The 16,878-nt window shown below is 39.9% G+C and overlaps 1 protein-coding gene across 2 annotated transcripts in view; it reads right to left on the reverse strand.

Annotated features, from left to right (window-relative positions):
- The window catches only part of gucy1a2 (guanylate cyclase 1, soluble, alpha 2), a 167,878-nt gene that overhangs the window by 25,071 nt on the left and 125,929 nt on the right, over positions 1-16,878 (reverse strand). For both annotated transcript variants that reach the window (XM_063052867.1, XM_063052868.1), the window contains exon 6: positions 10,744-10,887. In XM_063052867.1, the coding sequence (XP_062908937.1) occupies positions 10,744-10,887 (144 nt within the window). The remainder of the gene's footprint in view (positions 1-10,743; positions 10,888-16,878) is intronic.

Genomic DNA, 16,878 nt, shown 5'->3' on the forward strand with positions numbered 1-16,878 from the left:
GTAAGTATATGGAATAAGGGGATATAGAAAGTGGTTGAGACATGTACAATTACCACATTCAAAAGTCATTTAGACAGGTACAAGGAAAGGAAAGGTTTAAGTAGGTGAAATGAAAGCAAATGAGACTGGCTTGGTTGGCACGGACGAGTTGGGCCAAAGAGCCTTTTTCCAACCTTTAGTACTCAGTGACCCTCCATTTTCCATTCACAATATGAGCAAGAAAGATGTATAGTTTCTAGTCACGTGGTCAAAGAGATATCCTAGATCTGGCCACCTGCATAGCTCCTTCCCATTGACTCCCAAAGAAACCTTCTCTCTCCCAAAGGATTTCCACGTGAGTGTATTGTATTTGGGGTATTCACAAGTCAAATATTGTGTCATCAGGTGAGTTCCATTCTTTGCATCACAGCATAGTTTTGCCGATATTCTCTATTGTGACCTTGAATATTTTGGCTGAGTATGGGTTTGGAAGCTCCACTGTGGAATATCATTAATCATGTTGCAGCGTGCCGAGCATCACAAATTAAGAACAAGTGTGACATGTAATTATTTTCACTTTTGCAGACTATCCTTCAGTTTGACATTATTTGGTGGCAGGTTAATTACAACTTTTTTAAAAACTCATAACGTTCACATCAAGAGCAAAATTGATCATTATTAAATGTCTTTTGTCAAGAATTTATGTGTCATTCACAGAAACATCTCTAAAGGCAGTACAAAATTGGCAACTGTAATAAACATCCATTTACATGACAGTTCCATTAGTAAAATGAGAGAAAATAACAAGGTCAACACAGTTTGTAGGAATGAAAACTGAATCATTCAAGCCATGTTCAGTAGAATGGGGAACTTTGAATGTTGCACTATTTAAATTGGACGTTAATTATTGCAAACAATATCTAGAATAAGAGTAAACAATTGAACACACCATTAACAAAACAAGAAACTACCATAAATAATATATAAGTCTCTTAAACTAATAAGAAGCAAATTCAAAACTTTCAAGCTTACTATGGAAAAAACAATTAAATGCTAGAATTTTCCTACTCATTCATAGCCTGCACATAAAAAAGGAATACAAAATAAATAAAATGACTCCAAATACCTAAATTCCAAAGTAAAAAAGAGAAAATGTGAGAAATATTGGACAGGTCAGACTGCATGCTGTGTTGAAAAAGCCATTGATCTGATATGTTAACCCTGTTTCTCATATCCGACCTGCTGAGTATTTGCAACATTTACAGTTTTTATTACTATTATGCAAAGGTAAATTATCCCTTTGCGATTTCCTAAGGTAATGTTTGACCACCAGCAGAGTCAAATGGAAATTGTGTTCCTACCTAACTACTTTAACTGTTCTCAAGATGCATTTGCAAAGGCAAGATCTTGTAGTAGACATGGATGTTATGTCTTAATGTGGCACTCAATTTGTTGTGCAATTTGACCCACGTTATACTGCATAATTTACCACATCTGATGTAAATATAAATTGTTTAGAATGTGCTCTTTTGCAGATTCTAAACAAAAAACCTTGAAAATTACTTTTACAAACCTTTTCCTTTCAGATTTTAAACATTGCATACCTTTTTAAAATAAATAGAATTTTATTTTTATTATCTGCCATTTTTATCAGTCTGTCTAATCTGTCATGGTCCCATTTCTTTATTTTGATTTCTGTCAATGATTTGGCACTGAACTAATTATTTTCCTTTCCTTCCTTAGTTTGACTCTGCAATGGTACATAAAAGACTCATTTCTGAGCAGCAAAAACTTACCCTATTCTTGTCTTTTAGGATCTCACCTCTGAATTAGATTTCTATTTATTGCAATTAGTAAGTACATAAGAAATAAAAAAGTAAAACTTTTGTTAATATTTCACAACTTCAACATTTCCCAATGGATAGTGCTACGAGTGAAATGCTGTTGTAATATAAAAAACCTAGAGGATGAATGGCCAGTGAAATCCATTCACTATGATCCTGGTCACATCTCTATATTCAGTTAATTTTTCCAACTTAATTTTATATCTGTCAATTCCAAAAATATCTCCCATATGAATACCTCCAATTTTGAGAATTTCATATATTCACAGCTCTGTTCTGTCCCCTAATTTTATTCTCCCTTTCCTGATAGCCCCATATACTTCTCTTTCTCCTCCTGCACCCTCGCAATCTGTCCATCACCCATACATTCCTTCCCCGTTCCCTTCCTCACTTCCTTTCCTTTAATCCATGTTTCATGCTCTTCTTCTAACAGATTCCATCTTTTTCAGTCCTTTGTCACTTTCACCTATCACTTGCCAGTTTCTTATACCTCACCCCTTCCCCACCTGTCTATCTTTCCTCTCTCATCTGGATTCATTTATCACCCACCAGCTCTTCATCCACCCCCTCTTCCCACTCTCTTATACTGGCTATCTTCCCTCTCTCTCTCTACTCCCAAAATGACCCAATCCATTGACTGTCCATTTCTCTCTATAGATGCTGCTTGACTTGCTGAGTTCTTCCAGGAGTCTGCGTTTCTCTAGGGGAAGAACATTTTCACCTCAGTTCTAAATCATTGACTCTTTGAAGTAATGACCTAGAACATGTCAAGCTTTCAAGAGATTTTATGTTTCGATGAGACCTCTTAATTTCTTAAACTCAGTTCACTTGCGCCCATTTTTTCATATAGGCCAGTTCTGTCATCCCAGAATCAATCTAGTGAACTTTTTTCATTCCCCCTACAAAGCACATGTGTGCTGCTTCAAAGGGAGGCCAAAGTAGACATAGAACTCTAAGTATAGCCTTTCCGAAGCCAAGCTCATTGAGAGTGTGTATTGAACAAGTGTTCAGAATTGTGCACGTACAAATTCAGTGCAATGCATCGGCACAGAAGTCTTCAACACACTGCAGCAGCCCCTTCAACTGGACCGCAGTTCTCTCTAGATCAGTTGGATATTCATCAGTGTATCCTGGACCTCTACTGAATACCTACTCTAATCTGTAGCATAAGACCATTTCCTATGCCCAGCATCACAGTAGTATTTTCAATCAAAATTTTGGAGATGCTGTATATAATCCTTGTCCTGTCTCCTTTCTGCATCAAGACAGAAATTTCAGACTGATGTTGACAATCAGGACAACCAGAAAGCAGTAGAAACATAGAAAACCTACAGCACAATACAGGCCCATCGGCCCACAAAGCTGTGTCAAATATGTCCTTACCTTAAAAATTACCTAGGGTCACCCATAACCCTCTATTTTTCTGAACTCTATGTACCTGTCCAGGAGTGTCTTAAAAGACCCTATTGTATCCGCCTCCACCACTGTCGCCGGCAGCCCATTCCACACACTCACCACTCTCTGTGTAAAAAACTTACCCCTGACATCTCCTCTGTACCTGCTTCCAAGCACCTTAAAACTATGCCCTCTCGTGCTAGCCATTTCAGCCCTGGGAAAAAGCCTCTGACTATCCACACGATCAATGCCTCTCATCATCTTATACACCTCTGTCAGGTCACCTCTCATCCTCCGTCACTGCAGGGAGAAAAGGCCGAGTTCAATCAACCTATTCTCATAAGGCATGCTCCCCAATCCAGGCAACATCCTTGTAAATCTCCTCTGCACCCTTTCTATGGTTTCCACATCCTTCCTATAGTGAGGCGACCAGAACTGAGCACAGTACTCCCAAGTGAGGTCTGACCAGGGTCCTATTTAGCTGCAACATTACCTCTCGGCTCCTAAACTCAATTCCATGATTGATGAAAGCCAATGCACCGTATGCCTTCTTAACCACAGAGTCAACCTGCGCAGTAGCTTTGAGTGTCCTATGGACTCGGACAAGAAGATCCTTCTGATCCTCCACACTGCCAAGGGTCTTACCATTAATACTATATTCTGCCATTAGATTTGACCTGCCAAAATGAACCACCTCACACTTATCTGGGTTGAACTCCATCTGCCACTTCTCAGCCCAGTTTTGCATCCTATCAATGTCCCGCTGTAACCTCTGACAGCCCTCCACACTGTCCACAACACCCCCAACCTTTGTGTCATCAGCAATTTTACTAATCCATCCCTCCACTTCCTCATCCAGGTCATTTATAAAATTCACGAAGAGTAGGGATCCCAGAACAGATCCCTGAGGCACACCACTGGTGACCGAACTCCATGCAGAATATGACCCGTCTACAACCACTCTTTGCCTTCTGTGGGCAAGCCAGTTCTGGATTCACAAAGCAATGTCCCCTTGGATCCCATGCCTCCTTACTTTCTCAATAAGCCTTGCATGGGATACCTTGTCAAATGCCTTGCTGAAATCCATATACACTACATCTACTGCTCTACCTTCAACAATGTGTTTAGCCACATCCTCAAGAAATTCAATTAGGCTCGTAAGGCATGACCTGCCTTTCACAAAGCCATGCTGACTATTCCAATCATATTATGCCTCTCCAAATCTTTATAAATCGTGCCTCTCAGGATCTTCTCCATCAACTTACCAACCACTGAAGTAAGACTCATTGATCTATAATTTCCTGAGCTATCTGTATTCTCTTTCTTGAATAATGGAACAAATCCACAACCCTACAATCCTACGGAACCTCTCCCTTCCTCATTGATGATGCAAAGATCATCGCCAGAGGCTCAGCAATCTCCTCCTTCACCTCCACAGTAGCCTGGGGTACATCTCGTCCAGTCCCGGTGACTTATCCAACTTGATGCTTTCCAAAAGCTCCAGCACATCCTCTTTCTTGATATCTACATGCTCAAGCTTTTCAGTCCACTGTAAATCATCTCTACAATTGCCAAGATCCTTTTCTGAAATTCATGCACTTCCTTGCTCTAATAGCTGCAGTATGGTAAAGTTCAATAGAAGTCTCAGTTGTTGAAAGTAACTATTGAAGTTGCCTCTGACACTGGACATTTGATCATTTACTGAAGGAAATACTGAATTCATATTTGTGCATTGGATTGTCTCTCAATGCCTAAATTACAAATTGCTACCCAAGGGAGCCCCTACCTTTATTAAACTGGTAGATGTATTGAGTTTTCTTATTTCTATAAAACATACGGTGACAATCATGTGAGCAATCTAGGCAGCAGTGACCTGTTTCTTGCACTGACTTCTCAGGAAAATGCTAGCCCCTGATCCCAAACAGTTCATCCCTCCTGCAACCAGGATCAGAATCTTTCACTGGTTTCTTTGATCTATTCGCATCCTTGCCATCCAGGGCACTTGCATCCCTAGTGATGTTTTTCCACTTTAAGTCGTTTTCTCCTGGTCTTTCGGTGACATTGCTATGTTCTCCTAAGTAACTCACTTACCTTAAACAAGTGCAACTGTTATCTATCATCATCTGATTCAAGATAATCTGAAGTTTATCTGATATTTAGATTTCTACTACTAACCTACCCAATGTTGCTTGTTTTCTGAGTGAAGCCATCGGGGTGCCAGTAGCCCCATTGTAACCTTCCAAACATTTTCTCCAAATTGACCTTATTAGTTTTTCTCCAAATGCTGTTCAAAAAGAAACCTTTCCTTTTCAATCCATATAGCACCCTTTCACTTCAGCTTTGAAGCATTTTTAGATTTTTTTTTATTCTGTCATTCCTTCAAAGTTGATGGAAATGTGAAATCTCCTGAATAAAGTAAGCTCAATATAAAGGTGACTCACAAGCTTTGTAAAAGATCCCTGGATTTTTTTTTAACTCACACAATGGGGCAAACAACAACCCATTCCATTGAAGCATTTATCGTCTTTTGTTGCTGTGAAAGTGAAATTAATAACAATAGATATCCCTTGTGCTGTATTCAATCTTTGTAGGACTCTGAAAGATCATGACCTTTAACATTAGCATAGCAACCAAAGGAAATATTTCTTAAAAATCCACAATTATTAGATTTCATGCAGATACTAATTACTTCAAGGTTTTGGAAATGACATTATTTGATTTTATTTTTTAAATATTTTTAGTAGGGATTTAAACAATGCATGCAAGACCATCATTTATTGCCTATCCTTAAATATCCTTGGGAAGGTAATGGTTAGACACAATCTTAAAGTGCAGCAGTCCTCCCAGTGAATGCACTCCCATAGTGCTGATAGGAAGGGAGCTCCTGGTTGTTTCCAAATACTTTCAGCCCTTGTCCTCCTTTGTGATAGAGTGTACAGATTTGGAAAGTGCCGTCCAAGCAGCCTAACTAACTGGTCTCTGTTTCATTGATAGTACACACAACAACAGCATTGCACAAATTGTGGAAGGAATGAATGTTTAGCATGACTGACGAGGTGCCAATTAAACAGCTTGTTTTGTCCTGGGTTGAGTCAGCATTCTCAAAAATTGTTAAGGATGCAATCCGCCAGGCAAGTGAGAGTATTCTATCATGCGTTCTGGAAAAGGGTAAACCTTGGGTTGTCAGCAGGTGGGCATGCTATTGTAATCTGTGTGAGGTTCATTTCAGTTTCGATGGTGACCTTGAGATTTTGACAGGGAGTAATTTCATTGAATGTCAAGTCTGCAGTGTGGGACAATAGCATAATTGCCATGCTCTAGAATAGCTAAATTTGAAGATAATTGACCTGTTCCTAGGACACAATGCCCTTGAAGAAGTTAACAGGATGTTTTAGTCAATGGACCACTAGACCTGGACCAGAGGCAGGGGCAGATGGATGACATCTGTAATGACTGATCATGCACCCTCTTGTCATAAGCTACTTCTTCAGTAAAATTATATTCATAGTTGCATTATAATTCCTTATTTCTCTGCATGAATGAAAATGTATTAGAGAGAGTGTATGGTCTGCACCTATAAAGTGAATAGGTAAGTGAAGAAACAATCAAGAAACGCACATCAAAGTTGCTGGTGAACGCAGCAGGCCAGGCAGCATCTCTAGGAAGAGGTACAGTCGACGTTTCAGGCCGAGACCCTTCGTCAGGACTAACTGAAGGAAGAGCTAGTAAGAGATTTGAAAGTGGGAGGGGGAGGGGAAGATCCAAAATGATAGGAGAAGACAGGAGGGGGAGGAATGGAGCCAAGAGCTGGACAGGTGATTGGCAAAAGGGATATGAGAGGATCATGGGACAGGAGGCCCAGGGAGAAAGACAAGGGGGGGGGACCCAGAGGATGGGCAAGGGGTATAGTCAGAGGGACAGAGGGAGAAAAAGGAATATGAGAGAAAGAATGTGTGTATAAAAATAAATAACAGATGGGGTACGAGGGGGAGGTGGGGCACTAGCGGAAGTTAGAGAAGTCGATGTTCATGCCATCAGGTTGGAGGCTACCCAGACAGAATATAAGGTGTTGTTCCTCCAACCTGAGTGTGGCTTCATCTTTACAGTAGAGGAGGCCGTGGATAGACATGTCAGAATGGGAATGGGATGTGGAATTAAAATGTGTGGCCACCGGGAGATCCTGCTTTCTCTGGCGGACAGAGCGTAGGTGTTCAGCAAAGCGGTCTCCCAGTCTGCGTCGGGTCGATCAAGAACTTTAGTTGACAGAAATCAAAATAAAGAAATGGGGTGACAGATTAGACTGTGAGTGATTCTTTAACTCCACAACAGCTAGATCGTTAGATCCTACTCTTGGAGACGGTCAATGGCAGATGTTTCTGTGGCATAAATGTTACTTATCACCTCCAATCTGATTGTTGTCGAGGTCTTGCTATCTATAGGCTCAGTTGCTGAGGAGCTGTGGAAATGGAACTGACCAGCAATAGCCTCGTTAATGACATCATACATGGTAGGTCATTGATGAAGCAGTTGAAGATGATACTAGCCCAGGACATTGCCTTTAAAAAATGGCTCCAACTATTAGAATGCTTCTATTGGATGCCCTCTGATTTTAGCTTTACCAAAGTTTTTTTGACGTCAAGAGCAATTCCTCTCACCTCATCCCTGGAATTTATCTCTTTTCAATCGAATTTGGAACCAAGGGTAATCTATTCTTATGTCAATTGTAATTTATTAGGTATTCATTTTTTCTGGTTCCTTAAGGTTGTTATAGTTGCGGGGTGATAGTGTGGACAAGTCCTGACCACCTATTAAATTCTCCCAATGGTGTATGTCTTAAACAGCCTCTGACAACCAAGCCCAGCTCCTGGCCTTTACACATGGCTTAGTTACTAATCCCGGCAGAACCGTTTCTGCAACAGGAGAAGCAGCAAAGACAGCCTGAAAATCGGTCTCTTTGGGCAGATGGGGCGCGTCATCCATAGTTGGCAACTCATCTAGGAGAAGGAAAACTCTGATCTCAAACTTCCGCTGCCTTGCTGCTATTCCCATTCATGGGAAAGGCCTTGGGAATAAACCCTGAGGAAAACCCAAATCCAGAGCTGGGGTCCCTACGTTAAGTTCAACGCTGACTAGCAACTCCTGTGACACAGCTGGTGCCACACTGTATCGTACTTGGATTTATTGGTTGCATGGAGAGGAGGAGAAAGCTACATGGGCAACAGCTTGCTCTCGTATCGTACTGCCATGGCTTGTATCGTGTAGACAGCCAGGATGCAGCAAACATGGTCAAGCCTGACCAACAGAGGGCCTCAAGATTCATTTTCTCAAAAATCCATTGAATACATTCCTAGAACTACACTTAGCGAATAAAGAACAATTGAGAATATACATCTCATTTTAATCCCAGTTGCTTTTGTCACTTTGAACACTACCTTGTTATTCACCTTTTCGCACTATTTATTTTTTAAATTTATAGCAATTTTAACTTCTTTTCACTGTGCTGCTGCTGCAAAACAACAAATTTTACATCATATAATCACTGATAATAAACCTTATTCTGATTCTCTCTGAAGTTTTGTACTTGTATAATGCACAGAGAAATAATAACCGTTGTTTGTAAATTATATCAGCCCAGATGTTGTTGGCATGGGCCCAACTGCCTGATATTACTGCCCACATATACCCCTAAACACAAACTTACCTAATCTGGATGTGGAGGAGCTAACGTACCAACTCAAAGTGCTCCAGAAGCCCACGTTGACATCATCAGACAGTAGGCCTCCAATGATACAATGGTCAAGACCCGTACCCGAAACTCCCTGATTAACAGTAAAACCAGAGAAGCCACCACACTTGACCACTATTATAGCACCATCAAGAGCACTTACCCCACCATCCCATGCCCGCACTGGAAAGTCTGATCACCTGGCTGCACTTCTATTCCTGGCATTCAGGCAGAAACTAAAGATGACAGCACCAGTGGTGAGGACCAAGGAAGTATGGTCAAGGGAGGCAGAGGAGCTCTCAGTGGACTGCTTTGAGGCAGTGGGCTGGACGATATTCAGGGATTCATCTTCAAATCTAAATGAATATGCCACAGTTGTCACCAACTTCATCAAGACTTGTTTGGATGAGTGTGTGCCTTTGAGAACATACTGGGCATAGCCAAGTCAAACACATTGGATGTACTAGGAAATTTGCAGTCTGCTGAGGTTAGTTCAGTGGCATTCAAGACCATTGATCCAGAATTTATACAGAAGCCCAGGTATGACCCTTGGAAGGCTATTTTAAGAGTGGCAAAAACAACTCCAATTGAAGTTAGAGACTGAATTGCATGCCCGTCAGCTCTGGCAGGGTTTGCAGGCCATTACTTCCTACAAGGTGAAACCTAACATCATGAATGGTCGTGATGCTTCACTCCCAGATGAGATCAATGCCTTTTATGCACGCTTTGAAATGGAGAATAAAACTACATCTGTGCAAATCCCTGTGGCAGGTGAGACCAAGGAATTGATTGGGGAATTCAGGAAGGTGAAGTCAAAGGAAACACGTCCTCATCGAGGGATCAGCAGTGGAATGCTTGAGCAGTTTCAAGTTCCTGCGTGTCAACATCTCTGAAGATCTGTCCAGGATCCAGCATATTGATACAATTACAGTGAAGACACGGCAGTGGCTATATTTCATTAGGAGTTTGAGGAGATTTGGTATGTCATCAGAGACTCTCCCAAATTTCTACAGGTGTACCATGGAGAGCATTCTGACTAGTTGCATCACTATCTGGTACAGAGGGACCACTGCACAGGATCAGGAAAAGCTGCAAAAATTCATAAACTACGCCAGCTCCATCATGAACACTAAGCTCCCCAGCACTGAGGCCACCTTCAAAAGGCAATACCTCAAAAAGGAGGCATCTATCGTTACCCAGGGCATGCCCTCTTCTCATTGTCACCATCAAAGAGCAGGTAGGGGAGCCTGAAGACACGCACTGAACATTTCAGGAACAGCTTCTTCCCCTCTGCCATCAGATTTCCGAATGGACGATGAATCCACGTACACTACCTCCTTATGTTTGTTTTTCCTTTGTTTTGTTCTCCTTTTGCACCACTTATTTAATTTGTTATATATATTTCTTATTCTAATTTATAGCTCTTATTATTATGCATTGCAATGTACTGCTCCAGCAAAGAAACAACACATTTCATGAAATATGCAAATGATATTAAACATGACACTGATTTTGAGCCTTATCCCCAGCTTTGCTGGCTGACACAAAATGTCACATGTTAAATGTCCCGAACTAAAACCTTAAAAATAATCATAACTTTTAAAAAATAATAAAAATACAATCAACTATAAATGCTTCTGAATAACCAGAAACATAAAACATATTTGTACCATCCATATAGATTGGGCTGTTATTTATAGCAGTGCTTAAATAAATATGTGAACTACTGACTGTTAAAAGAAACAACAGCTCGTCTCAAGGAGTGTTGGGATTATTTATGCCTCCAGAACCATTACTCACCTGGATGTGCTTTCCATTTGGTGTCTGTACTTCCTCAGATAGCTCCATCATTTTTAGTGCCATCAGGGCAATGAGTTTGGTGTGGTTTCTGCTCTTTCTGTGTAACCCTCCAGCAACACAATATGCATCACCTATTGTCTCAACCTGCAGAAATTCAAATGGGAAATGGCAATGGGTCATTATGCTGTTTTTTTTTCAGTGCCTCTCTGGCAAACTCATCTGCACAGCTCATCGAACCAAGACTGATCTCCCACTCTGAAGTTCATGATTGAATTATAAGTGTGCCATGCCATCGGATTATATATTGTACTAGAAATCAGTTCTGCTGTTTCCTCCAGCACCTCAGTTTTAAACAATTCTGCTCAGTGTCATAAATTAATTTCAGCTCGAAAGGATGCCATTCAGCCCATCCAGACTGTTTCGAAATAATCCAGACAGTCCACTACCCTGATCCTTCCCAGTAGCCCAATGTTTTCCCTCCTTGTCAACTATTCAATTCCCCTTTGTAAGCAGAGATAGACTACATTTCTACCACTTATTCAGGCAGCAAGCTCTAGATCATGAATACTTGTGCACGAAAGTGTTTTTCTTTATGTCACAACTGATATCTTTCTACTCAGCTTAGATAGTGACCCTTTCCCCAGTGCGAATAGATTCCCTCTAATCAACTTGTTTCAACCTTTGGTATTATTGAACACAACTGTCCAATCATCTCACAGGCTCCTGGTCATCTACGATTAACTGGACTCTGACTACTGCACCCATTCGTCAATCACACTTTATTTACCTGTTCACAAGGAGAACACACTGCTCAGAAGTTTGAACAAAGAAATTCAATTTTTATACAGAAATTGACCAGTTGTATACATGTAACACAGTATAAGCTTTCACTGCTAATGTAATGGCCTCTCTGTAACGTTTCACTGCTAAGGTAATGGTTTCTCTGTAGCAGTAATGTTTGGGTTATGACTGGAGATAACGGGGGCATGTTAGCCAATGAGTGGGATGCTGTTCTCTCCTGTGTGTATGGGAGCAGGGATTTTGCAGTCTTTTGTCGTGGAGTGATAAAGAGAGAGGACACGAATGGAGAGAGTAGGTAAACTGCTGGACGGAGAGTACTGAGGAGTGAGGGTCCGAGGGTCTGAGGGTCGGCTACACTCAGAGGAGGATGATGGGAACAAATGGACGACACTGTGTGCTCCAACATTGCGCGTTAGACTGTTTCATGAGAATGGGCCCTTTTCTGTTTTTTGTTTCTTTACCAACATCATCATCATCATCAGGTGCCGTGCCCAGTTTGAGCTTTGACTGCCATGGCCCACGCACTCCTGTTTCAGGTCAAGTGGATCAATTCATTGGTATTCATTTCCAGTTCTCTGGCTGCTGTCTCCATCATCATTTGTCTTTGCCTTCCTCTTGCTTTCTTCCCTTCAATCTTTCTCATAATTACCGTGCATTCTAACTCCTCTTTCCTAATCACATGTCCAATGAAATTACGTTGCCTTTTCATGATCTCATACATTATTTCTCTTTTTGTGCTTGCTCTGTTCAAGACATCCTTGTTAGATATTTGTTTCGTCCATGATATTCTTTGCATCCTCTTCAAAAGCCACATCTCTGCTGCTTCAATTCGTTTCCTCATGTTACTAGATATTGTCCAACATTCTGATCCATATAACATAACTGGATAAACGTAACATTTCAGTACACTGAGGCGGGTTGTCATGCCTAGTTTAGTGTTCATCATTATACTCTTCATTCTCATAAAGGTGTCTTTTGCCATCCCTATTCTTCTTTTGATGTCCATGTCGCACCTGCCATCTGATGTCACCCAGCTTCCTAAGTAGCAAAAGTTCTGTACTTGTTTTATGTCTTCCCTGTTTATCTTCAGCCTGCAGATAGGATTCTCCTTCTTTTTGGATATCACCATACATTCTGTCTTTTTGCAATTGATAGATAGACCCATTTTTGCAGTTTCTTCAACAACTATTTCAATTAAGTTTTGTAGTTCTTCCTCTGTACATGCAATTAACACAGTGTCATCTGCATAACTGAAATTATTGATGTTTTCACCGCCAACTTTGATTCCCAAGATGTCTCTTATTTTTTGTAATATTGTTTCACTGTATACATTAAACAAATCAGGGGAGAAAACACACCCTTGTCTAACACCTCTCTTGATTTTCGTAAACTGACTCACTTCTCCATCTATTCTTACAACAGCAGTTTGTTCCCAGTACAGATTTCTGATTAGGCGGAGGTCTTTCGAATCTAGATCTCAAGTTTCCTGTAATATTTCAAATAACTTATTGTGCTTCACTTTATCAAATTCTCTTGTGTAGTCGATAAAACAAACAAATCTTTTTGCACTTGAATAGCTCATTCTGATAGTATCTTTAACATCAATATCACATTTCTTGTACCTTTGTCTTTCACAAAACCACATTGTTCTTTGCCTATTTCAGCTTGTATCTTACTTTTAGCTCTTGTCATCAAAATTCTTAGAAGTATTTTAGTGATATGACTCATTAAACTTATGGTCCTATGTAATTCACATTCTATTGCTCCAGCTTTCTTAGAAAGAGTGATAAATACTGATTTTTCATCTCTTCTGATATTATTCCAGTCTCATAAATGTCATTGATTAAATCAGTAAGTTTTTCAATTCCATAATCTTCAAGGGCGATAATTTGTTCTATTACTAATTCATCAGGACCTGCTGACTTGTCCTTCTTATTTATTGCATTATGAACTTCAGATTTTAAAATACTTGGACCTTCAATGTTCTTCTTAATTTTTGGTTTTTCGCCTCGATCGTCTTTAAACAATTCCTAAATATACTTAGTCCATCTGTTCATTTCCATGATAATGGTACCATCCTTTGCTTTCAAACATCCACCTGAAGAACAGAGGAGCTTTTTACCAGTGATATTCTTGATTTGTTGATGTATCCTTTTTAGATCAGTAATAGGGATTCTTTCTAGTTGCTCACATTCCTGGTTTAACCATTCTTCTTTGGCTTTTTGACATAAACTTTTAACTTTTTTATCTAAGCACTTATATTCCATAGGATTTGCTTTCATCAGTCTCCTTTCTTCCATTAGATTTTTGATTTCATCTGTCATCCATTTATTCTTTGTGCTTTTTTTCTTTCTTAGGAATCACTGACTTTGCTGATTCTACCAAGGCATCCTTCAGAGAGTTAAACTTCACTTCTACATGATTGCTATCAACTTCAACAGATTCTATTTTTAGACTTTGAAATCTATTCCTTACTTCAATTGTAAATTTTCGTCTTAAGTTTTCTCCTTTATTAATTGCGAGTAGTCAAGGGATTGTTCAGGTTTTTGCTTCTTTAGTTTTTTAAGTTTTATTTTTACATGACATATTACTGGGTTATGGTCACTATTACAGTCTGCACCTGGATATGTTTTGCATTGAGTCACTGAGTTTCTAAATCTTTGGTTTATAGTAATTAAGTCAATTTGATTTCTAGTGTAATCACCTGGACTTTTCCAGGTCCACAAGCGTCTTGGATGGTTTTTAAAGTAGGTATTCATAATGACCTGATTATTCATCTTGCACCATTCTACACCTCTTTCATTTCTTTCCCCGAGTCTAAATTTTCCTATATTTCCATTAGCACCTTGGCCTACTTTAGCATTTAGATCTCCCATGACAATAACAATATCTTGAGATTTACATCCATTCTTTGCTTGTTCAAGCTCTTCATAGAATTTATCTATATCCTCATTTGTTCCATCTATTGTTGGTGCATATACCTGTATAATTGCTAAATCAAATGGTTGTCCTCTGAATCTAACAAGGAGCACTCTCTCTGATATTGCCCAATGTCCTAAAACACTTCTTGCCATGTTTTCATCCATAAGAATTCCTACTCCATTAGTATGGGATGTTCCACAAGAATAAATTAGTGTTTTATTCCTATTCTGACATGAACCAGCACGCGTCTAACAAACTTGGCTAATTCCCATGATGTTAATTTTTAGTCTTTCCATTTCAATTATCACATTGTCCAATCTTCCTGCTTGATATAGGGTTCTTGCATTCCAAGAGGCAATAATTTTCTTTTGTGTTACTTGAATTTTATGAGCAGTAGCTTGATGACATCGGGGATCCCCTGCTGCCCAGAATCAACCCTACCGAGTGAAACATCTTCAGGATTGTCTTGAAGATCCTCTTGACGCTGTTGTTGTGTGATGCATTTTGTGAGTTTGACCATGGTTTTCTTAGCAAATAGATTCTAGGAAACCTAGTATCTAACAATGATGGTTTGCTATTGCCTTCCGTTGGGCGAACTGAAGAAATCACCATTTCTCTTCCCAAGTGTTCATCCACCTGTACTATAGCCGTTGTCATTTGAGGTCGTAGCTCATCCGCCTTCTCCATCATAAATTCAGTTACTGAACCCGCCGGATCTGCCGTTGGCCTTCGTTCATAACCTGAGCAGGAACCCTTGCAGATGCTACCGTTCCGGGTCAGAGCGGCCCTGGGAGCAATGAATGACTAAGGGGTAATTCCACTTTCCCCAAAGCTCTGAAAGTCCCCAATCAGAGCCTCATCACTGGTTGCAGTTTAGAGTCATACCCAGGACATTTACTAAACATATAGTCAAATTAAGAATTATAAACCTCAATCATTCAATCGCATATCACGTGCTGTTTGTTATTTTGTGGTACTGATTTGTAACAGGGCACACATTGCACAGCATCCACCCAAATGAGATTTCTTAAGTTTGGCCAGGCCGGGGGCTATCATCCCCTAGATTAAGACGATAGCTGAACTGAGGGTTACATACAAAATATTGATCCAATAGAAATTTTGTGCATTTCTGATTCCCATCATCTACATATTTAAATACCAATTATAATACATACCCCGGATGTTAATAACCAATTTAAACTATGTGTTAAAGGCCAATAATACTTGAAAATTAGGAAAATAACTGTTCAATAGTAAGTGTTTCATCAATCTGCTGGGACTTCAAGATTCAGAAAGTTTTGGCTGATCATCAGCTCATCTGCTATCTCAGTAACCAACTCTCTTAGAACCCCGAGACACAGTTATCAAGTCCACAGAATTTCTTCAATTTCTATACTATGTTCTCTTTAATGATATTAATTAATTTCAGTTTCCCTCTCCATAAGACCCTGGTTCCCTCCATTGTTTTCTGCAGTGAAGACATCTTCCAGATATTTGACTCACGACTTGGCCATTAATTTATTCATCATAGTAATTTGTAAATATGTTTCAGTTACAGATCCATCAATTAAGAAACAGTGGTAGGTGATATTGTGGCGGAGATGTCCTTGCCCATCTTTTATGTGTTACAATGGGAATTAAGGGAATGCAGCATCAATTTTGCCAGCACCTACACCAGTCTCCTAACTGAATGCCACTGCTTGCTTTCTTTGAGGATTGTGTAGATTTGTCATGTCACCAAAAACTTTGACAAATATTTACAGATGCACAATGGAGAGTATCCCAACTGGCTGCATCATGGAAACACCAATGCCCAGGAATGGAAAAAACTACAGAAAGTAATGGATAAAGCCCAGTCCATACACTGAGCGCTGCCATAAAAAGGCACATTTATCGTCGAATACTCCCACTACCCAGGCCTTGAGCTCCTCCAGCTACTACCATCAGACAGGAAATACAGAAGCCTTAGGTTCCACCCCAGGAACAGTTATTACCCTACAAACATCTGGCTCCTGAACAGGTGTGGATAACTTAATTCAACACTACTATGAACTGATTCTATGACCTACAGACTAACTTTTAAGGACTCTTTACAACTCATCTTCTCAATATTATCTTTTGTTTGCACAGTTTGCCTTCTTTTGCACATTGCTTGTTTGTCAGTCTTTGTTTAGGTATATTTTCTTGCAAATTTCGATTGTTTTTTTTCCTGCAAGAAAATGAATCTCCAGGTAGTACATGTTCAGTAACTTGATAATCAATTTACATTGAACTTAAACATCTGGTGTGCAGATCCTGATGGTGGGCCAGACACATCTGGAGATATTGATGACGAATATCTGAGATGTCTTAGTGCGTGGAATGGGCTGCCGGCAACGGTGGTGGAGGTGGATATGATAGGGTCTTTTAAGA

This window comes from Mobula hypostoma, chromosome 7 (genome assembly GCF_963921235.1).
Source record: "Mobula hypostoma chromosome 7, sMobHyp1.1, whole genome shotgun sequence".
NCBI classification, from domain to species: Eukaryota; Metazoa; Chordata; class Chondrichthyes; order Myliobatiformes; family Myliobatidae; genus Mobula; species Mobula hypostoma.